This window comes from Nyctibius grandis, chromosome 21 (genome assembly GCF_013368605.1).
Source record: "Nyctibius grandis isolate bNycGra1 chromosome 21, bNycGra1.pri, whole genome shotgun sequence".
In the NCBI taxonomy this organism is placed as follows: Eukaryota; Metazoa; Chordata; class Aves; order Nyctibiiformes; family Nyctibiidae; genus Nyctibius; species Nyctibius grandis.
The window spans coordinates 8,333,992-8,357,477 of NC_090678.1; the positions used below are offsets into that span (position 1 = coordinate 8,333,992).

At 46.1% G+C, this 23,486-nt stretch overlaps 1 protein-coding gene across 8 annotated transcripts in view; it reads left to right on the forward strand.

The window, feature by feature from the left end:
• PACS2 (phosphofurin acidic cluster sorting protein 2) overlaps positions 1-23,486 on the forward strand; it is an 83,942-nt gene that overhangs the window by 33,225 nt on the left and 27,231 nt on the right. For 2 of the 8 annotated variants that reach the window (XM_068416809.1, XM_068416816.1), the window contains 13 exons: positions 3,634-3,759; positions 5,953-6,115; positions 7,175-7,248; positions 8,021-8,101; positions 10,427-10,486; positions 11,766-11,923; positions 14,014-14,104; positions 14,889-14,966; positions 15,739-15,860; positions 16,623-16,758; positions 17,485-17,589; positions 19,145-19,251; positions 19,977-20,131. In XM_068416809.1, coding sequence (XP_068272910.1) covers positions 3,634-3,759; positions 5,953-6,115; positions 7,175-7,248; positions 8,021-8,101; positions 10,427-10,486; positions 11,766-11,923; positions 14,014-14,104; positions 14,889-14,966; positions 15,739-15,860; positions 16,623-16,758; positions 17,485-17,589; positions 19,145-19,251; positions 19,977-20,131 — 1,456 coding nt within the window. The remainder of the gene's footprint in view (positions 1-3,633; positions 3,760-5,952; positions 6,116-7,174; positions 7,249-8,020; positions 8,102-10,426; positions 10,487-11,765; positions 11,924-14,013; positions 14,105-14,888; positions 14,967-15,738; positions 15,861-16,622; positions 16,759-17,484; positions 17,590-19,144; positions 19,252-19,976; positions 20,132-23,486) is intronic. The other 6 variants (XM_068416810.1, XM_068416811.1, XM_068416812.1 and 3 more) reach the window with 6 other exon arrangements.

The following is a 23,486-nucleotide window of genomic DNA, read 5'->3' on the forward strand; positions in this document are numbered from 1 at the left end:
GAAAGGCTCAAGTGATGATGTGAGACAGACTGGTTGTTACTCAGACCTGTGCAAACTCGAAGCAGGTAAGATTTCATTGCAGAGAGATGCTAACCCTGCAGCTGCCCAGGCAGATAGACAGATGCCCAATGCTTCTGGTTCTGTCCTAATGCAGCCCGCAGGCTGGGTTAACCGCAGCACTGTGTCCTGTCCTTTGTGAACAGGAATAACAAAGCCACATGCCAGGAATACGTATGCTTGGGTCCTGGGGCTGCAGCTTTCCATGGTTGGGAGCAGAGCTGTAAGATGAGCCAGGTCTCCCTCTGCCAGTCCTGTGTCAGCAAGGAGCAAGTACTTCTGCAGGTCTTTTTGGAATTAACTGGGAATATGTTTTTTTTTTTTTTCTGGGACTCAGAGCAATGGTGCAGCAGGACACAAAGCACTGCCTTTAACTCGATTTCCTCTGAAGGGGCTGGGAATTGAGCCAGAATAGGGGAGAGCCATGTCCATGACACTGAGCCTTCAGAAGAGGTGAGCAAACTTAGTGCAGAGATGTGCTGCTGGTCTCTGACTGCAGGAAGGATTGGTGGTCTTGGATGCAGTAAGGCCTGGGAAGCCTTCCTGAAACGGCACAGCAGGATTTTTATGACAGCTTTTATTGTTTCTTAATTGGATGCTGGCTGGAAGCTACTCCTAGCTAACAACTGCAGCTTAAGCCAAATGCAGTCTGAATTTAGTGCCTGGGATATAGCTGAGAGTGGTGATGGGCCACAAAGTAAAAGCATGTGGGTGTCACAGCACAAGAAGGTCTCAGTGTCTTGCAGCAGCCGGTATCTCTGTATCGCAGTGTCAGCTCTTCAAACTGTATGCCTTGCCTTGTGCTAGCTGTCTGGATTTGCAGCCCCCCGTATCTTCACAGCCACCGCCTTCTCGGCTGCTTCTCCTGGGTGAAATTCTTGTCCTTTGCACAGAGCATTTCCTTGTCAGAACTAAGCCAGAAAGGTGGCGGTGCTGGCTGGCATAATAGCGACCGCCCATGGTGTCTGGCAGGCCTCCGCTCTAACAGAAGGGAGGAGTTTCCTGTTGCTCTGTTACACAGCTGGGGTAAGACTGGAGTTAGTGGGGTGTCCGATCCTGTTTCTTCTTGCTAGCTAGGGCTAGACCAGCAATAGCCTTTCCAGCAGGTGAGCTACCATCACCCTTACTGCTGGAGTGGCTGCTTCTCCTGACGCTCCGTGGATTTCACAGGATCAAGTGAAATTCCCCAGATATTCCAAGCACAACATCGCAGCTCTCCGGAGCACTTAGTTCCTGTGTTTAATAAACCTTTCCACATGGAAGGAATTACATCGCTGGGGCTTCAGAAAGAATCTCGTGCCCTGACTCTCACTGCTCTGGTGTGTGTGATGGCCCCCTCTTCTCACCGCCCAGAGGTGCCTTGGACTGCTTGGTGCTTCCTCTGAAAGTCTTGTTTTCAAATGTTTTGAGCCAGACTGTTTTCCTCTCCAGTCTCTGTGGTGGACTGACAGTTACTGAAAAGTTTTGTCCAAAACCGTTCTGTAGAGTTGGTAAGCCATGGCTGGTGTTAAAAATAGCCTGTCTGTGCTATGAAAATGGCTCGGCTTTTCTTCTAGAGGCCCTTACTTTTAACTGACGAGCTGAGCAGCCTGAGTCTCTCTGTACCTTTCTTTTATAATCTCTGTGAACACTCATCAGAGGTGGCCAGGCAGCACACCTTTGAAAAACAGAAGCTTGCCCATGTATGGACTTGAGCCATCCAGTTTAATCCCTGAAAACCTGTACACGTTGAAATCAAGCTGGCCTGGGACCAAGAGTGATTTTGGACTTCAGTTGCAGGCCCGTACTTAAGCAGCCTTGGTGTGGCCCAAGTGCCTTGAGCTGAGAGCAAGGAGTCCCTCTCCCTTGCTGCCCTTCCAACATGGGGTAGGGCCCCAGAGGCAGGGAGGTGGGAGATTTGAATGCAAAAGGTGCCTCTGGCTTTTTGAGCCTCCCTTGTCCCTTCCCCCCAATAATTCTCTTTCATCCTTGTTTACGGACGTTGCATGTCTATAAAGTCACAGGCTCCATTTGTGTGTGGATGCAGGTGTATTTTGAGGTCGTCTTTTAATTACGTGGACTGCTGTTCCTCTCTTCTGCAGGGCCGCTTCCTTGTGCAGTGCACAGTAGACCTTGCCCTTGCAGAGCGATCACTTAATTAGTATTCTGCTTGTTTGTGTGGCCACTGCTCCCAGCTCTCTGCATAGCAGTCAGGCTTGCTCTGGACTGCAAATTAATATCTCAGGGTTTCTGGTGGCACTCCGCATTTGTATTTATCAAACGTTTTGATAGGCAGGAAGTTATGTTCACAGTGTCCCAAGGAAAGACAGAAAGAAACAAAGAAAAGGATTTAGGTCTTGCCTGTGAGATGAGAGAAGCATCCTTCACTTGGGAATGTCCTGTTTGAGATCCCTGCAATTAGGTTCTCCTGTCGGCAGGTTACTTAGTGCTATGTATTTTGTGTATTTGGAGCATGTATCCTGTTCATGTCTCTTCTCAAGATGAGACTCAGCTACCCAGTCGGGTGGCTGCTGTATCTTTTCTTGAAGATTGCTCTTCCATTGCACGGCTTCTTCCTCCCACAGCCGGTGAGCTGGGCCCTGGGGAGAGTCAGTGCTCTGGCGAGTATCCTGGCAGAAAGCAGGGCCTGACTGCACTAGTACTCTGTGCAGACGAGCAGGGCAAGCTGAGATAGCATGGTTAGCCCCACGCTTTCCCTAGTAGTCTCTGCTTCATTTCACAGCCTCTCTGTTCTTGGGGAGTTTTTTGGGTGATATATAAACAAATGTATTTTCTTGTGTGGAACATGTCTTGGAAGGTTTTATGTCTTTGCGACATAGCCTGGCAGTAGGACAGGATTTTTCTTGACTTAACTACATAAAATACAGCCACTTGGAGCAATAGAAGTTTGGGTATGTTAGTGCTGGAAAACATTGACAGTTGCAAGAGCTGTGTGCCTGAAGGAGACGGCATTGTCCTGGAGAGAATAATTTTGTGACCGTGTGGGTCTCTGTGCTTTAACAAAAGAGGCATCAGCAAATCCTTGGCCTCTTCGTGGCTGTGCCTCTCTTCACTTGCCATTCAGAGCATAACAGGCTCTTAAACGTGTGCAGCAGAGGGTCGAACACTGGCAAGTGTCTGTGTGCTGGAGGAAGGCTGTGTCCTGCCAAGTGCAGGGGTCCATGTCTGTCCCTGCCACTGCATGCTGCCCACTGTTCGTGCAGGGCAGCCCGTGCCCCAGGCAGCACCTCTGGGGCTCCAGTTCTGGGCAGCCTCCATTTAGCCGTTGGGGGAAGCGTCTCCTGGAAGCTGCTCATCCCAAAGTGCCCTTCCCAAAGTGAACAGCTCCTCTGTGCCCATGGACTGTGTTCTCAGTGTGCTTGGCTGGGGAAATGAAAGCCCGGAGCTGAGCTGTTTGGGCAGAGATGAAGGCTTCCTTGGGATAACAAAAGTTTGTCCACTTAGTGTGAGTTAGCTCTAGGTACTTCTAAAAGCCCTGGGTTAATCCCTAGGAATGGAGTTTCCTTGTGAAGCAGGCAGCTTGGGAGATAATATCAAGAAACGTAATAAACTTTTCCATTGTGTTTCCAATGGCAGTACCCTCACTTCTTGAAGAGAGAAGGCAACAAGCTTCAGATTATGCTGCAGCGGCGGAAGCGGTACAAGAACCGAACCATTTTAGGCTACAAGACTCTGGCTGTGGGGTCTATCAACATGGCTGAGGTGAGCAGCATTTGATGTGATCTCTGTTTACAAAGGTAGGCATTTTCCCTTCTCTTTAGACCCAGTGTTGTCACTTTCCTCATTGAGAAGTACCTGGCAGGATTTCATGTAGCTGTCGTAATTCCAGGTCATTATTCCAGGGCAATATTTTAAACAGATTTTACTACTGAGTAATAATATTGGACATTTTCTGGGTAGTATTTTGAGAGCTAAAGATTTCACAAGGATAGCATACTACCTTGTGAGGGTTTTGTTGTTGTTGTGTGGATTTTTTTTTAAAGTTAGAAGGTCCACATCATTTCACCCAAATAAAGTGCTGCCCACTTTGCATTCAGGACACTTGAGCATAAGTTTAAAACTAGTAAATATATTCTTTGTATCATGTTCCCTGGAAGGAACAGCAGACGTTGCAGTGTATTTGGTTCAGTTGAACTTGTGCGTGCATTTGTCTCAGGTCGGTCTTAAATGTAAAACGTTTTGTTGTTTTGTAAGTGCAAAACAAGACAGATAGGGTCACTTGGGCAAGACCTCCAGCCCTAAGAAAAGTTAAAGTTAAAACAAGGTTTGCTGTGCTTCTCTGTGCCACTGTATGAGAGTTCAGGATCAAGCAGTTTCTCTCATTTTGCTTGAAACACCCTTTGCAATTCTTATTTCGTGGCTGTTGGTAATTTAGGTGGAGTGCTATTCATGAGACATAAATGATAAAATTTTTGGATGTACATCTGAAAATTAATGCTGGAATCAAGTATGGATAAATTATTCACTAATGCTTTCTGAATGGCTTAGCTCCATGCTTCATTATTTCATGCCCTGTTTAATCTCTGCTGTTTCTGTTTCTGAGTATTAAGAGATGGGCTTAGCAGTAGCAAGTTCAGTTTAACACGAATATTTTTCATCAGACTGCATTCTGTCAAGAAATTGTTTCCACCCAAAATAAGCTAGTGTTACGCTATGGTGAGTTATTACTGTATTAAATAAGTCATTATAAAGACTGCTCCTTGTATGTGAGTTCAGCTTCACTTAGACCTGCAGTAAATGGTGAACTTGCTGTCTGAATTGGCCAAATTCTGATTTGTGGTGTTGTAGCTAACATCCTGTACCATGTTTGGTTTGTTTAAGAACTAGACATTAAGCACTGCTGTAAGGCAGAAAACATGTGGGCCCATTAATTAGACCCATCAGTGAATTTCCAAGCATTGGGCATTTGCTGCTGCTGTGTGTGGTTTTTCTTATGTCTTTTTGTAATGTCAGCTGACTGAGGTTAGAAGGTCAAAAATTTTCAAAGGTTCACTGTGTTAGGAAATAGTTGCTCTCCAGCTCCTCTGGAATATTTCTGAAATTGAAGACTTCAGGAAAACAAATTTTACAAGCTCCCTCTCCTCTTAGCTGTTGAAACAAAGCAATAAATTGGAGTTGTGAGTCTGAGCAGAGTTTGAGAGCAGGGGGGCATATGTTCCTCATCAGCTCAGGTCTTTTTAAAGCCATGTGAGGAGCTGACAAAGCAGCCTGGTGTGTATTAGAAAGCTGAGGTGCAGGCATGGGGAAGCACTTTCTGACTCCAGTGGGGCAAGAGAAGAACGTAAGTCTCAGGTTCTGGGGAGAGCCCTGTGAGCTGTGAGAGGCAAAGGAAGGAGAAACCCACAACGAGATGTCCGTCTGCCTCCACCATTGTCTTGTTTGTCATGATCCACTGCTTCATTAGCCTGGGGTGGCCAGCTCCCCTGAAAGTCAGGTGCCAGCTCTCTAGAGAAGGGATTTTTGCTCTAAGGAAGCACTTTGCACCTGTATCTCACCAAGAATTTTTGCCTTTACTGGCTTTTCTGCTGCGCTTTAACAGAAAATTAAGTTCCTTAATTAGGTGTTCAGAAGATGGGTAACTTGATAATTCAAATCAGTACTGTGCCATGGAAGCAAATACATGGTAATGAGGTAGTCAAGTATTGTGCTTCAAGGATGAGCTAATCAACTGTCAAGCTCAGAATGCTTTCTCTTTCCTTCCATCACTTCCATTAGGAGTCAAATAAAATCTCAACTAGCATTGTGTATTGCCTGCAAGTGGCTGCTGCAGAGTGTTGGCTTGCTTCTGTACTTGGAAATGTGGAGTAACTCTATTAAATAACTCTTGTAGTATGCAAATGATGGAAATTTCAGTACATTTAAATGCAGATTTGTACTGCTTAATTCATGTCCCAGGTCATGCAGCACCCAACAGAAGGTGGCCAGGTTCTGAGCCTTTTCAGCAACATCAAAGAGGCTGCAGTGAAGGTAGCAGAAATCTGGATCTTCTCCTTGTCAAGTCAGCCAATTGACCATGAAGACAGCACTATGCAGGCCAGCCAGAAAATCAAGTCTACAGGTAAGAGTACAACCACATGCTCTGAGGACCAGTGTCTTCCTGAACTAGCTGGAGTTAAACCCTGCCTGGGCTTAGGTGCTTCCTGGGACAAATGAGAACCAGTTTGCCCAAGTTGCTGTGTCTATAACTGATTAATGCAAAGAAAACCCACGTTGCAAACCTGTTGCTGTGTAAGCAGGGAGTGTGACAGGAGTGGGGGATTGAATTGTCAAAGCTTCTCCTGCGTATCACACCGGGCCTGAGCCATCCAGCAAGGGTTACCTGTTCTCGCCAATGCTCTTCCAGCATTACTGGTGGGTGTGTTGAGAACCTGTAGCTTCTCACCTGGATAACAGTGTTGTATTCAGGAGATTCACATTTAAGCTACTCTTCCAATTTCTTTTTCCTTTGAGTATTCTACAATACATCTCATTAACTTAGATGAGACCTGCAAACCTGCAATATGTTTTGCTGTGGAGTATGTCCTGGTTTAATTGAGTGTAAATCCATGGTGTTGTGCACTGTGTAGGGAAGTCATTGTGTTTCTACTCGTGACAATCTTTTTATGTGGTAGTAGCCTTCTGCTCACTGCTAGAAGAGTGACCTGTTGAAGGTAGTGCACACAGGTGCTTGTGTGTTGTTGCCTGGGGCCAGGCAGCTCACCTGAAGTGTCATTTCAATAAAGGATTTAGACTCTTCTGGCATGTCTTACTTGCTCCTTTAAGCCAGTTATGTCCATGTTAGGGGGAAAAGTAATTTCCCTTATGGAGAAACCTCTTTACTTGCTGCTGTCTGGCGGGTGGTTCTTTCCAGGGTAAGAGGGGGTGGTGTTTCAAGGAGCCTTATCTGTGTGCTGGTTGTTCCTTCATATTAGATATGTTTCTCCTTGTTCCTTACCTCCAGGTGGTTCCCATCTCACTGGTTCTAGCACAAATAGAAGATAAACTAGCAGGCATCTCCTTGTGTGCCTCCTTTCTTGATTTGTCACTGTTGGTTGGCCTTCTCTGCTTCTGAGATGAGACTGTCCCCTCACCTTAAAGGAGTTTCACAGGATCTCTCCCCTCTTTCCTTCCCTTTCAGACAACTATTCCGAGGAAGAGTACGAGAGCTTCTCTTCTGAGCAGGAGGCCAGTGATGATGCCGTACAGGGCCAGGTACTGTTTAGGGCATGGCTTCTCCCTTTGAGAGCTTCAGTAGAGCGTATACACTCTCAGCTCACGCTTGAAACTAAAAACCTATTTCTTTAGCTAAACCACAATAGTGCGAGACTGTCACCGAGTGTTTAGCTGCAGTGGCAGAAGGCCTGCCCAGTAACCCATTTCTTCCACCGTGCTGTCATTTATCTGTTCACGTGTTTGGACTTGAGCTCCCTTTAAACACTAAAACATTAGCATCCTGATGTGTTTCTCTGCTTAATGGTCAAAGCATCAGTTGATTCTGTAATGCTGATTGGATTTGAAGAGCCCAACTAGATCCCCAGCTGTAATTAAAGGGCCAGTGGGGTCTGAGTCAGTCTTTAGTCTTTAATACCTTCTGCAAAATAGGTCCTTATGGAGAACCTGCTGGCTAGATGTGAGATGCTTCTGAGTTTGGGTCCTGTTTGCCTTCAGACTCTGGCATCACCTGCCTTCCACCTCTTGGAGGGTACTGAGAGAGGAACCCACCGAAATATGGGATTGTGACTATCCTTGTTCCTTGAGTGTAGAACTAGGGCTGTTTTGCTGCTCCAAGCTGTTATTCCTGGCTCCCTGCAGACCTGGTTCACTTCCTTTCTCCCTCTGCCATCATAACTGCGATTAAGGCAAATGCTGAAAGCCTGGAAAACAGAGCATCAGGTTCATCTTCACAGAGGGAACATTTTTAGCGTGTAAATGCTCACGTGTCCCCAAATCACAAAGGTAACACAGGAATCCTCTTTCTGTTCAGGATTTGGATGATGATGAGTACGAGCTGGGGAAGCCCAAGAAGCAGCGGAGATCGATAGTAAGAACGACGTCCATAACCAGGGTCGGTGGAAATTAGTTTTACTAACACTGACGGGGTTTGGCCAGGATGCACAGTGCGTGTGGCTTACGGGAGCAGCAGTATTAGACATGCTGGCCCAGCAGGGAGCTTGGGGGCATGGTCACAGCATGTGAAGAGCTAGCAGAAGCAGCCAGTTCAGGGAGTGGGGCTGTCCAAGGTGTGTGTATGTGCTGTGTTGAGTGTCCTTTGGCTGCAAGGTTAAGTAGCTCCAAAAATCATGTTAAGTGTGTGAAATTCACCCCCATAAGAAGACAGTGCAGGATCCATGCTCATATAAGTCCTGAAAGTAGCTCGAAATGAAGGGAAGCTCTTCTGTTTGTGCTCTGCATGGGAGAGGCCAGTGGGAAGGCATCAAAATGAAGTAGCTCAGTCAGGGGCTGGAGCTTGATAGATAAACCTGAGGTGGTGCATGTGGTGCTGAGGCAAAAGAAGTGTCAAAGCCTTCAATATCCAGCTAAGTCGCATGCAGCTGTCCACCCTCTCACAGCAAGCATGCGTGTGCCTGCAAAGCTACGTTTCTGTGTGGAGCAGTGACTTGTGCTTGACTACGCCATAGTGCAGCTTCCTGCTTACACAAGTGTTTATACACGTCTGTGATGACAATAACTCAAAACCACCAGGATGGGCTAGATTTTCTTTTTTGGACTTAGGATTGGAGATCATTGTACCTACTGTGATGCTATTTCTGAAATCCGTATTTTGATAGTGTCTGAAATAAACCCCGTTTTGACCTGAATCTGCCACTAAAAAGATCCTCTGTATGAGACCAGGAGCATGCTAGTTCATATCCTTGGTGTCCTTAGTATTGTTTTCAGGTGTCAGTGACCAGCCAGGACAAAATACACCACTTGGTTATTAAACTAGCAACTTCTTCACAGTACGAATAATGTCTTTCTAGCCTTGACCACTAAACGCATACTGAGTTTCCAGTGTGTGGGGCTGGTGCAAAACTGGATTTGGTGCTGCAAGTTAACATCAGCCCAGCTCCAGACCCAACGGGTCTCCTGTCTGCCCACTCTCAAACCATTCAGGCCAGCGAACAGCTCTTGCCATCTCACGTTAGCTACTGCATGCTGTGTGTCCCCCCTCCACAGACTGTAGTGCTGGTCCAAGGTGGTCTGCATGATGGACAGTTTTGCTTGGCATCCTGAGCCAGAAGACAACTCTCACTATCATGAGAGCATCTTGGCCTCACAAGTGCATTGGGGACAGAAATAGGGCAGTCTTTGGAGAGTTTGAGGCCTGGTGGATTTATTTCACCTAAACTTCAGCTGTCTAGAAGGTGGTTGCAGCTCACAGGACTTGAGTTCAGAGGTAAAGGGCTATGTTTGGAGGCGTGGGTCAGTGTCTGAGGCCAGAGTGGGAGCAGGCAGTTGGACTTGCAAGAAGAGCTCTTGTGAGATACAGGAGAGCCAGCAGATGAGCAACTTTCTTCACCTAAGAGTGGCTTGGTGCCAGCCATTTTCTCCTCCCTTTCCTCCTGACACAGGGATGCCACCTCAAATACTCTACCAGCACTCATGCCTGGATCCTTCTCATCTTGCTTTTCTTCAGAGTGTACATATTAGGTTGGTCAGTGACAGACAGAAAGGCTGGGCAGCTTGTGGCAAATCTCAGCTGTTTGGTCCTGCAAGAGAGAGTGAGCTCTTGGGGGCAAGTAAACACAAAAGTAGTGCGGCAGTTTGGCTTGTGTAGTTTTGGATGTGGTGCCTGCTGTGTCCAGGATCTGGGAGTATCAGACTTGGAAAGCATTTTTCTGATAGGCAAGTGCTAAGGACAAGCCCTACAACTTTTCTATAGTGCTGTTAGTCGAATAAATTAGCATGTCAGGATGAACTGCAAGCTCCTGGAAAAAACAATGCTTTGTTGGTAGAAAACATGTTTGTACTTTGGGTCAGTGGGTAGGTGCCTGTGTTGGCTCGAGCTTTTTAAGAATCAGAAAAGTTACTGTCAAATATTTGCCAGAAAATCTATCAAACAAGTACAGGAGGCGATCTGGCAGATAAAAGAATTTGTTACCCACTCTGTGTCCAACCAAGAGTGGTGTGCCATCCAGCAGCACCAGAAGGTCTATAATGCTTGGTGGAGTGGGACAGAGTTTGTTGTAATGCAGGAGGGAAAGTATCATAGGTCTGGAAAAGCTGATTTCAAAATGAGAACAGCAGAGACTTGGTTTGTGGTGCCAGGAGTTGTTCGATTTGAAGCAGCAGCTAGAGCACCAGTGTCAGATGTGTCTGGGCTTCTTGCAGACTGGGAGAGAACAGTTCACTTATGCTTTACTTATGTAAAAGTGTGTTTGACTTGCAGCAACAAAACTTCAAACAGAAGGTTGTGGCATTGCTGAAGAGGTTTAAAGTGTCTGACGAGGTAAGTAATCCAGTCTGTAAGCCTTCCTGTCTGTGTGTTGCCCTCTAACTGCTTGGTGCACCTTGCTTTAGTCTTCAGGAACGCTCTCACGTTTCCCTCTAGTTCCCTTTGTTTTGTTTTCAAGTCTGCAGTGGATGTGACCTTTCTTACACCCTGGCCTTGCATGGAGGCTTGAAGGCCAACTTTAAAGTCATCAAACATTTTCTAGATTGAGTTTTATCAAAACCAGATTTTGGCAACCCCATGTGTATCCATTAGTTATGCAGACTGCTTTGAAATTATCATTGACCCTTTCAAAGGCAAGTAGTCTAGTGTGTATGTTGCTTGTAAAGTTAAATCCCAGTCTGCTTGATCATCTTACTAGAACAGCCAGGCAAGACATGAAAAACTTGGACAGGGAACACAGATCCTCAGGAGAGTCAATTGTCTGGTCAGAGCTGAAAATGAAAAGAGATCCAGAACCCAAGAAACCTGTGTAACGTTAAGTACCTAATATAAAACCAGTTAACCTCTCAGTTGGCTGGCTGTGTGCTGATTTTGTGGCTTGTGGGAAAGAGTGACTAACTCTTTATGCTTCCCAACAGTCCTGTTAGCTTTGCAGTTCTTCCCAAGTTAGCTCAGCAGAGTCAGCACCCACAGCTGAGGTCTCAGCCAGCTGAGCTGCTGCTTTTCTGGAGCTGCCGTTCAAAAATCGAGCTCTGAACTGTGCACAGCTGCCTGCTTACTCTGGTGTATGTGTGAAGCAACCTGTGGAAGTTGTGTGTGAGATACCTCTTCTCTTTGGCTTTGCATATGGGTGGCAGCTGATCCTTGTCCAGGTTTCAGGTGCCTCCTGTGGACATTTTTGTCATTTCTATCTGCTTGGGTATCAAATCAGGAGGTGTCATGGCAGCTTTTTCAGTAAAACCCTAGAGAGGTTACACTGTTGGGAGTACAGCACTTCTGTACTTGTTCTAAGAAAACTAGGACTCCATTAGGGGCCTTTTTAAAGCTTTGTTTATAGAATGGGGTTGATAATGGACATAATCTATGGTTAATAGCTTGTTCATGGATGCTTAGTTCAATAGGTAACTCCTGCTTAACCAGACACCGACAAGCTTGACCCAAAACAAACACTTTTCATGTACTTAATGTTTCTGTTGGATATAGTATCCTTGCACTGGGAACAGAATCTTACTCCCAAGACTGCTGTGCTGCAGTCCTCGGGGCAGCTCAGGTGACATGGGGTTGGTCTGGCTCCTACAAGGGTCAGTGATGCTTGCTTTTGTCCTGTGTGCAGGTTCTGGATTCAGAGCAGGACCCGGCAGAGCATGTTCCAGAGGTGGAGGAGGACTTGGACCTTCTGTATGACACACTGGATATAGAGAACCCCAGTGACAGCGGGCCAGAAATGGAAGATGATGACAGTGTCTTGAGCACTCCGAAGCCAAAGTTAAAGTAAGTGTGGGGTGGCTGATGCTGGCCAGAGAGAGACCATGAGCAGTGTCAGCACAGATCAGATGTTTCTATTCCCACCCCTCCATCCTGTTTTTTTCCCCTCTTGATCTGGTGTTGGAGCCCTAGTGTGTGGTGTTACGGCTTGAATGACTGCTTGTGAGCTGGGGGTAGCAGGGGTCTAACCTCCCTTCAGTCTTGTTTCTTCCTTGTTCCCTTTGCAGATGTTCTGCCTGCCTTGCCACCGGAGCACAGGGGTAGGAATTGTTGACAGGCAGGCAGTAGAATTAAGCTGTGCACAAGTGTTTTGAAGCGGTGGTAGAAGCAACCAGGAAATCTGTGCTAAGGCAGAAGGAGATGTGGTTGGAAGCTGCAGCAGTAGGGGCAGGGATAGAAAAGGCAGACTGTGTCTTTCTGGAAAAGCTGATAAGACCCTATGTGGAAAGACAGTCTTTGTAGGGATTAAGGGAGCAGAACTGCGGGAAACAAAGGAGTCCCTCAGGGCCCACGGGGACTGACTGCCGCACATGTAGACACACACAAGCCTGTTCTGAACCAGCTTTTGCGTGAACTGATGTATGAGCAATCACAGCACAGTGGAGGTGAGTCGGGGATTGCTGGCTCAGGGTCTCAGATGCAGAACCCTGAGCTAACAGAGCTGTGTCATGTCCCTGCCTGAATAAAGACTGAAAACATGAGACTGTTCGAGCTGCACTCATGCTTCTGTGACGGACACGTGGTTGCACGCTCAGGCCTTCACTGTTGTGACGGCTCTGAAACAAGCAAAGCCTACCGCTGCAGTTGGTCAGTACAGTATCTGCTAAATGCCAGCTAGTTACCAGGTGTCATAATATTCTAATTAATGTAGAATAACCTAGTTGGGCTAAAAATAGATTCTGAGTCTGGAGTGACTTGTTCACTATCAGTGAGCCAGAAGATGTCAAGGATAGACTGGGGCAGCAGTGGTAAGTGATGGGGCTGGTGGCTTATAAAGGCATTTGGAGCTTGACCCAATATATTGCCAGTTGGTAGGCCCTACCTGGAAGAGATTTGAAAGTAGGTGTGTTGTGGTAAGGAGCTGCTTTGAAACAAGCCAAAGTGTTGTACTGTACACACTGAGAGCTCGTGTCCTGTTCCCTGGAGCCAAGGAGCTAGCTGTTCTGGGATGTGGGATTGCTGGAATATTGCTGGAATAAGAACTTGTTGTGTCTGTTTGGTCCTGGGGAGACACTTTGTGGTTTGCTGCGTCCAGTTCTTGTGTTCTTATCTTGAAAGAGATGTGATAAATGCTGATGCTTGTAGGCAGATTTTTTGTGCAGCAAGAAAAATCAGTTCCTTAAATTGTAATTGAGTCTTGTAGCCTGCTGTGATGAGCTGCCTTTTCACATGGAAGCGCAATCTGATTGTATGCGCTACCTTATCTTCTTGAGCAAATGTGTAATTGGATCCTAGGGCTGGCAGCCAAATCCAGATGCAAGCTGGAAATAAAATGCATATTAGCACCAAGACTCACTTACCCACAGGAGCAGAGTACTGGGGGGGCAGTAACTCTACTTGCTGTCTTTCAGTCAAGAGCTAGACCCTCTCTGGATTGGCATGTAGTTCAATCAGCAGTTGCAAAGCTGAAACAAGAACTGCAGTGTGAAACTTTGCACCTGGTGCTTGGGGTAGTGAGGACACAACTGCCTGTGTGGTGTGAATGTGCATTCTGTTCTGCTGTGGGAAAATGCTGGACCCATGTGCCCACCCCAGATTTTATGGAAACAAAAGCTGCTGTTTGGGGTGCGATGTGAGAGTGTGCAAGCATTCCTAGTAAGAGCTTTATAAATATGGTCTTATGTGTGACAGTTGGCATGTTGGATCCTTTAAATGGAGGTCAGTTAGTCAGTATGAGGGGACCCTGGACTTTGTGGCTTCTCCTGCTGTCCTGGAGACCTCCCCTTCCTTTCAAAAGTTGCCTATAAATTTTACTGGAACCATGGGGGAGCCGTAAGATGCCCTGGGAACAGTCGTTTTGCTTTGCTGTGAACACGTTAGACTTTTTCTGTTAGTGTTTTTGATAATAAGAAATTGCTTTTGCTTTCTTTCTTCAGGCCTTATTTTGAAGGACTGTCACACTCCAGCTCTCAGACAGAAATTGGTAGCATTCACAGCATCAGGAGCCAGAGAGAGCCATCAAGCCCTGTAAGTCATGTTTCAAGAAGGTTGTCTATCTGCAGTTAATGTAGAAGCCTCAAGGTCTCCTCTACCCATCTACATTCCCTTTGAAATTACAGCGCTCTGGCCATGTGGTATTGAACTGCCATATTTGGCCCTAATACCTGCCCTATCTCTATTTGCGTGTGTAAATTAAAGTACCCTCTCTAACCTCCTTTAAAGACTTGGATGCAGACACATGAATTTGCTGCTAATAAAACATGTGGGTTTAGTTTTGGTGTTTGTTTTGTTTGTTTGTTTTTAAAGTAGATCTCTTAACTCAAGTGCATATTTTCAGGTTGTGTATTGAATACTTCCTAACAGTGTGAATAGCTCCTGATTCCTGGGTACTTGCAATGACAGCCAGGATGGGGGATGTTACCTGGGAGTTTTAGGGACTCCCTGGCACTGTTTCAGGGCAGCTTTACCTTCCTGTTGTTGGGATACTTTTCATCGTGGCTGGGAGCGAACGCTGAGGGGCAGCTCACCCCCTTTTCCATCCCCTCGTGGAAGGGAGTATTAGGTGCAGAGAATATCAGCCCTATTCCAGGGCACTTCCTTGCCTCTACTGTGTATCGTGCATCAGCTGCTGATTTTCCACATCCCATGCTAATGCATTTAGTTCTGGTGTGACCAGGAAGTACTCCTGGTCATACTGCAGCGCTGTGCGATGTTTAAACGGTCAAATGAGTCATTTCAACAGCGTGATCCAGAGAGTGTGGCTGAAAACTGTGCTGGTGCCATACCTCCTAATGATTTTTCTCCTCTCAAGCAGGTAGAAGTGCCTGAAAAGACAAAGAGTCTTGGACCCAAACATGCAGGCGACAGTATTTCTGACACTGTCCCGTATGTAAGTTGAAAACGCACTTGTTAATGTTCCTCCTGGCAGTTTGTGTGTCAGCTGTGAACTGCATTGTGGCATGTGTCTGTCCATATATTTGTGTATGCAGCGCAACTTAAGTAGATAACATCAGCTGCAGTGAAGATAATGCTGAGCTCTCCTCCTGACCTTAGTTGTAGGAGGTTCTTGTCTTTCACGCTTTTGAAACTGGAATACTTTATGTGGCCTTCTGTTTAAACAACCTTTCTCTTGGTTTGAGGAAGGCTGAACCAAAGTATGCTACAGAGCATGTGTATCGTCCTGGAAAGTATTCTCAGGGCTGTTCCATTTTATCAGACAGAAGTATTACTTCAAGGTGAATTGGCAGAAATCAAGCTGGTCCTGGGGTAAAAATCCCAAAGCTCAAGTTGCTGTACTGGGGACATGCAGTTTGTAACATTTCTCCGATGTCTGTCTTTCTGCTCTAGTTCATTTGGGTAAGCTGAATTAATCTGTGTTGTATTAGGAGGTGTATCCCTGGCTTTGAGCTGGAAGAGTACCTATTCCAAATAGCATATCTGAGCACCTTTCCTATCTCCAGCTCCCTTGTGAGGCAGAGTTGGGAACTGGTAGCCCCAGATAGCCAGTACTGGGGCTTTTGGCAGTGAGTAGCACGTCTGGAAGAGGCAGGCTGAATGTGCCCCAGCCAGAGCCAAGCTGGGGTGCCTCCTGCCAGCCCTTGTGGTAGTGAAACAGAGGGGAGGGTTTGTTCCTGATGACTCGGTTCTCTGTGTTTTTGCAGGAGTCTAACCAGCAAGCCGAGGTCCAGGAAGCTGAACTTCCCACACCAGATGTGTTTGTCGAGAAGCTCCCACCCAGTGGGAAGATCACTAAGACCGAATCCCTCATTATCCCGTCCACCAGGTAGAGCGGTGACACAGCATGTGCCTGCTGCAGGGCTGCTCGGGAAGTCCTGGACAGCCTGCTAGCATTTGTTCAGGATGGCCTTAAGTCATTGACTGCACAGAGACCTTCCTTGTGTTCAGGCACTCAAGTGATGGGTCTTGTGCACTTGATAAATGAATGCTCAGAACCTTGAAGAGCAGCATTGCTCTGAGGCTGCTCCTGTCTCCTGTGTTGTACCTGCTCCGTGAGGAAGGAAGTTTTTATAAAACTCTGGAGCTGCTTGCTCAAAGACACTATTGCTAAGTCAATGTCTGATGCAGGTTTTGGCCTTAAAGGTGGTTGTCAGGTCTAACTTATGTCCTGTTAAACTTTCCAAAATAGGGTAGTGAATGTGGGCTTCAACTCCACCATATAGTTTCTGTGGTTATTTGCAAGCAATACATGTTCTTTTGAAGAGGTATTTCTGTGCTGCTTTTGAGTGTGTGACTGCAGTTTGCGTGGCTGGATCCTATTGTGCTGGTGTAGCTATAGCAGGGTGGTGCTGTGAGTCTTAGCATGGGCTGTGGAAGTCTGCCTGGGACTCCTGGGAACATGCTCTGTAGCTGAACTGTGTGCTCTGCACTATCAAGCAGAATTACTCAAGCTAGCTCAGATCTACATGCACGATTCCCCAGTGCCTCCACTGATGTTGTTGAGGTTGCTAGACTGGGTGATCTGGGACTGGGGGGTGGATCTCTCTCAGATATGAGACAGCTATGGAATGCAAGCACTTCTCTCTAGCAGGTCTGAAGGGAAGCAGACGGGACGACGGGGAAGGAGCACTTCTCTGAAGGAGAGGCAGCCAGTGAGGCCACAGAACGAGAGAGCGAACAGTCTGGACAATGAACGCTCTCCAGACACCCGGCACCACTTACAGGTGTGAAAAAGATTGCTGTCTCTCCAGCCACTCATAGTTTGTCCTCTTCTCCAACAGTCTCCTGTGGTCCCTTTCCTTCTGGTCCAAGTGCTCTCCCTGCTGGAAAGGAGCTGGGCCCTACAGCTCCAGGAAGGAGGGAATTTGTATCTTGGCTGATACTGCATCCTCCATCCAGTCTGCTGGGTTTTGCCAGCTTGTTGCTTTGTCAGCCAGCCATGAACTGAAAACACTGGAACAGATTGTTATGATGAGAAATGAATAGGGATGTGTTGAGGAACTACTTCTTTGAAATAAGGCAAATTGCTAGGAATTGCAAAAGGGGACTGACTCGTGCAGAGCATCTCTGATGTACTTTTGTTAGCTGCAGGACTCAGTTAATTACCTCCTTGAAGGAGATTGTTACTGGCTTCTATGAATCCAAAATTGCTTGGACTACTGTTAACTGGTATAAAATGACATAAGGAAAAGTGCATGGCAGAAGGAGTAATGGCCAACAAAACCAAGGTGGCTAATAAAGGAGCCTGCAGAATATTGCAGTATTGAAGAAGCTGGTAAATGTCAGTCCCAGCAGCCAGGGCTGCTGCTAGCATGCCTTTGCTGATGGGGTGACCGTGCACTGGCCAGACATGCACAGCCACCTGTCATGAATGCAAGAGCTGGAGCTGGTGTCTTGAGGATTAGAGCTGACATCTCCTACTGTTCACTTCTATTTGTCTTTATTTCCAGATCCCCAGGAAAACGGTATACGACCAACTAAATCACATCCTGGTTTCTGATGACCAGCTGCCAGAAAATATTATTCTTGTGAATACTTCTGATTGGCAAGGCCAGGTAAAGGCAGGAGGCGTTCCCTGAAGCAAAGTTCTCCCTTCGCTGTTCTTCCTCAGGAATGGACAGGCCTTGAGCTCTGCCACTAACCAAGTAGGTTCTGCTGCTTGGTTGGAAGAGCAGTGGTGGTGCACAGGGGCTGGCAGCATACCGTGGGTTCAGTGCTTACAGATTGGATTTCATTTCACCAGGAGATGCTGTGGATCTTGTAAGGCTTTGCTGCCTGACTCTTTCCCTGGAGGTTTTTCCTTTTCTAAGAAATGCCATTCCTTCTGGTTAGCAGCATGCTGGGAATGGCAGGACCCTTGCACTCAGGTGCCTGCTTCTTGGCTGTGGTAGGCTGGGGCGGAGGAAGCAGAGAGGACTGACCTGTGGTTTAGACTGAGATTTCTGGGCACAGGTGATGATCACAGGAGAAAATATTTCAGGTCCACTCTGTTGTCTTGCTTGTACACTTGTGATTCCTGACTGCAGGTATGTCACCCCATCTTTTCTGAGTGAGTGATAGTTGTGTTAAGGAGAACCCTTAGCAGTGCTTTCTTATGCTGGCAACATGGGGTGGTTTATTACAGGTTTGGGTTGTAGTTTGGAATAAATTTTACTCCTTTTGGAACCTCAGTCTGAGAAAGTAATAAAATGTATATGGAGGAAACCCAGTAAACGTGTACTGGGTGACTGTTGCCCATAGAACTTGTGCCGGGGCTGTGGAGTTAGGTTGGCTGGTTTGGCTTTCTGCTTCTGGAAGAACTATGGTCTCAGTGTCTGAAACAAAAAATACCTGCTGAGCTACTGGTTCCAGTTTCTCTATACTTCGAAGATGGAGAAACACCTTCTAGAGATGGATAGAAAGTATTGTAGGTCTTTTCTCCCAGTAGTTTTAGCAGCTTGAGCGTGCAGTATCAGAGGAGGTGAAGATGGCATTGGCTGGGGTGTATGGATTAGTGGTGCAGAGTTTGAAAGTGTGAGATTAATTGCTGAGTCTCATCAATGTTATGTCCATGTATACCCGAGGTGTGTGTTAACTTGTTTTTTGCTAGCTGCATGGAGGGGAAACAGTGCGTCATGAGGAACATGTATGTTGGTAGCACCCTTCCCCATTTTTTAGTGCTCAAAGGTAGACAGGACGTTGCATTTGTTTAAGTCCTTTTGAAATCAGAGAGGTGCAACTGCAGTTCCAGAAGCAGGTGAATAGAGAGCATCTACTCCAACCCAGTGCTGTCTGCTAGGTGAACGGCCTGCTGCTGCTGCCCTGCTCTCTGTGTCCATAAAACCCCTGCTATTCTAGAGTTGTCATTGCCAGAGATGCTGTGTTTTGGATATAGTGTTGATGTTTGTCAAGAAGGTCCAGTGTTTCCATTTTGCTAGAGGAATAGTTTTTCTTTGACTGATGCACAAGGACAAGTTATTTGGGAAACACCTGTGTCACCTACAAATTGGACATGGGTAGAGTGCCCACGCTGGGTGTGAGAATACCTAGGAGGCTGGGGGAGGCAGATTTTCTTCTTGTCACAAACTGTACCAAAAAGAAGGACCATAACATGTTCTGTTCTCTCCTCAGTACCTATCAGATGTCTTGCAAAAGCATACCTTGCCAGTGGTCTGCACATGCTCCTCAGCTGATATTCAGGCAGCTTTCAGCACTATTGTCTCCAGGATACAGAGATAGTAAGTTCTCACCTTGCTTGTGGTGTTTGTTGAGTCTCAGCTCTAAAAGCCTCTCAGCTCCTGTGACCTAGTGCCCAGGGAGTTTTCTGTCCAATAGCTGAGAAACACTTCTCCCTTCCAATACTTCTCCCCAGTCTACTGTCCTGAAGTCAGAGTTTTGTGGCTCTTCAGCACTTGGCAACCCTGCAAAGTTGTTGCTGTTTTGCCACATATGTGGGGATACAAGTCTCCTTTCTTTGACACTGCTGATTTTAAAAGATTGTGCTTTGGAGGCTGCCTCATAGATCAGATCTAATAACCAGTAAAGCATGCAAAGCTAATAGGTAGGTTTTTAAATAGTTCTTTCTCCCTGTCCCCAAGTAATTCCCAGATTAATTCCTCAATTCCTCAAGGCATTCCCTGGGGGCTGTGGGTACCTGAGTATGTTCTCTGACACAGCAGTTAGTTGCAATAGGTACATCCTAACCTAGATAGTTGAGTCCAGCCCTTTAGATTCTCAAAATGTGTGATAGAAGGAGCAAGGAGAGCAATTAAGAAAGTACTGAACAATGTTGCATTTTATTCAATGTTTTAAGCTGCCGATAATCATTGTGATATTGCTTTGTGTATTGAACGAGCTCTCTTCTGCCTTGGGTGTTATTAACCAATTTTTTTTTTTTTTTACTTGTTCTGAAATAGCTGGTTGGAAGCATGGTTATGAGTATGTTCCCTCTTTTTCTGTCTAGCTGTAACTGCAATTCACAGCCTCCAAACCCAATTAAAATTGCAGTGGCTGGAGCCCAGAATTACCTCAGTGCTGTATTGAGGCTCTTTGTAGAGCAGCTGTCTCACAAAACCCCAGACTGGCTCGGCTACATGAGGTTTTTGATCATCCCTCTAGGTAAATAAGGAACATTTTTTCTTCATAGAAAGATGAACAGGTTAAATGTGATGTGTTCCCTCAGGAGAAGCGCTCCTGGAAACTTTGGCTAGGTGTCTGGCTGTTAAATGAGGCAAACGTCACGCTGCCATAGTATTGGGTAATGCTTGTGTTGCTGCTCTTGCGTGAGTGAATTTCATCTTTATGTCCTTGATGCCAAAGTCTGCTTGTAAACCTTCCGTTTGAAGCAAAGGGTTGAGTACTTTCTCCCTGTACAGGGAGGCTCTTGTATATATTTTTATCATGGTACAATGAATTCATAGAATAATGTCCTGGAAGCCCTGGCTGAAATCTTAAATGCATTGGGCACCGTGTTTCCCAAAGCAATAACTCTTCTGGGCTTTCTGAGGCTGACACAGAACATGTTTGTGAAGGAGGGGAGGCTGAAAAATTTTTAAAGGCTCTGAAACTGCTGAGCATTTAAATTAATTCAAATTACGTGTGTCTTTTGACCTTTCCTTTATGTGCTGTTCTCCTTGGGTTTTTCCCTCAGTTTTCCAGCACCTTATCTCTGCCCTTCCGACAGCTCAACAAGCCTGCCTGGCTGGAAAGTAACCCAGCTTGGATCGCTTGTGTCCATGCAAGTGGAGTGGACTGATAATAATGTTAGGGGTCTTGTTGTAGTCAGAAACGTGAGGAATGTTGTAGCGGAGAGGCCTGGGAAGCCAGGCGGTCCTGATGCTTGTGGGCAGGGGCATCGGGGCTATGTTGTTGTTGTAAGGGTTTGATGCCAGAAGCTGATCTAGTCTGAAGCTTGGCTTGTGTGAACAGGGCACTTAGGTGATGTAGGCAACAGAAAACTTGAAAAGCACTTTTTCTTGGTATTTTCTGGTCTTTAGGTTTGGGACCAGGTGATGGCATTTGCTGTAGGAGTCAGAAGCTGCTGCCTGGCACCATGAACAGTGGGGTTAGGCTGTCAATTCAGTGGTGGGATTTGCAGAAGTCAAATGAAAAAGGTAGAAGAGAGCTGGATCCTTCTGTAAGGAAGGCATTCAGTTTCCAAAGTGGTTGGCAGGAAGAGGAGAGTACCCTTTAGCGGGTAAAAACACAAAAAAATTATTTCTACAGGGTTAAATGTGATTTGAATGAGAGTCTGTGTGACTGAGGATTTTGGTCCTCGCATGCTGACTGCCTCCTGGCCTCAGAAGAAGAGTTTTCTCTCCTGCAGTTTTCTCTCTTTTCATCGTATGAAAATACTCTCTCTCTGAAAGTGAAACACAAGATTTAGCTAGTGTGTTTTTGGGTTGTCTTTTCAATCTTAAAACTTTATTTGGTAATTAAAAAAAAAAAAAAAAAAGAAAAAAAGAAAAAAGAACAAAGCACTTGGATAATAGAACTCCTTCAGAACTGTGAATGTTTTTTAAATGTACTTTGAATATAGAAACTTCTCTAACAGGGCCTTTCCCATAGAAGTCTTCAGTATTTCCTGATGGGATCAAGCGCCAGCTTTCTGGCAGTTCATTAAAGTGATTGAGGAGCAACCTCTCTTTTCTGACAATTGAAAAAGCACCAAGGACAGAATGGTGACCATGCCATAAATGTCTTAAAGGAAAAGACTTTCTGCTGTTAGCAGCACCTTCAAAGTAGGAATGGTGGAGTTTTTTCTAAGATGATTTTACCTTCTTAGTCCACAACTACACGCTGCAATGACAGAAGAGTCAACCTACAGTGGTTTGTTAACAATGAGAAATGCTTAGTGTCTGTAAGCATCCACACTGGGAGATTCGGTCCTGCATCACACTTCTGATACTATGGCTGAAGGATTCCTCTGATGTCCAAAACAGTGTATAAACAAATAAGAAGGGGTAAACAAAACAGAAAAAAGGTTGGGGGTTATTTTGGCTGTGTGGGGTTTTTTAGCATGTCATTTAGCTCCCATGGGTAGAACTTCTTGGAAGACCTCATGTTTAGTGCTTGTTTACACGTGCATCTGCCACATGCGATGTGTTTTCCCAGCATGTAGGAAAGCTGTCGCTTCTCCAGTGCATGGTGTGGAGCTGTTCCGCGTGCACTGTTTGAAACTCCACTGCAAAAGAAATGATGGGCCTGAAAGTAGCCTTGATCAGGAGGGTCCAGGAAAGAACTTAGGCCCCAGGCTCTAATGACACTGAGGGGAGCTGAGAGAGACCCTCTGCTTGAACCTTTCCTGGAAGTCTAGAAGTTAGCACTGGTTTGGAGGACTGAGAAAAGACAGTGGGTTTTTTCCACCATAAGCTTTACTGGCAGATGGTGAGTATAGTTAAGCAACTGGGGTCTTCTTGGAAGGAGTTGTCAGGTTCCCAGTTACCTGATGACTGAGCTCTTGCAGTCTCTGGAAGTGTGGCTTGATGTGAGAATTCACTATGCAGGAAGGATAAAAATAAGCTGATTAGGAGAAACTCTGAGGCCACTTGATGGCTGATTGTAAATGTACAGGACTCATGCTGAGTATGACTGAAATGTGGTGACTGGAAAGTGTAATCCTGGCACACCTTTTCTCCCGTGTTGGAGGACTGGAGAGGTAGTTGCAAGAGTGAGTTGTCTGGTTTGGGGACACATGTGGCCTAAAATGAAGGTGGGAGATTTTTACCACCTCTCAGGGCAGAGTTTGTCGATTAAATGTCTTCCCTCTTCTGCTCAGTATTAAGTAAGTATGAAGACATATCTCCATCCAGGGCTGCAAGCTGGAGGCTAAGGATGTAAACTTTCTGCAAGAAGGTCTTTCCATGCTCATAGAGGAGCCATAAGGGCAAGCAGGGACCTGATGCGTATGCCAGCGTTCGCTGGGGACTGTAATGCTTGGACTCTGCCTTCTGTCTTTAGTTACAGCCGATTTATTGAACTTACAGCCCTTCTCCAGCGATTGAACAAGCCTCCCTGGGTTGTTTTTCCTGGCTGGGGACAATTGCCTCTTCTCAGTATTGCAGAACAGCCGTGGTGTGCGAATGGTGTTTGGAGGAAGGGGTCCGACTCCTCTTGGCAGAGGTGACCTGGCCACGGTGCAGCCTGTGGGCAGGAAGGGCTGCTGGGAAAGCCACTTGCAAAACTATGTGAGATGGAGAGCTGTAGGGCCTCTGTCTTCCAAGTCATTTATTTCCTCAGCAGTTTCCCAGTCCTGTTTTCTTTGGCCTTTCGAAATTTAATTTGTCAGGGGGGAAGGGTGGTTTCACTGAAAGATATCAGTGGTGTTGAAGCAGTCTCTCTGCTGGGAAGTCTATTTGCATGCTCTTGTAGAGATAAGCTGGACTAAATTGCTTGGTTATAATGGAAGTAATTTATTTCTGGGGTGTCTAGTGTAGTTTTGATTTTGGAATTTAATTCCTTACAGATAAAAAAC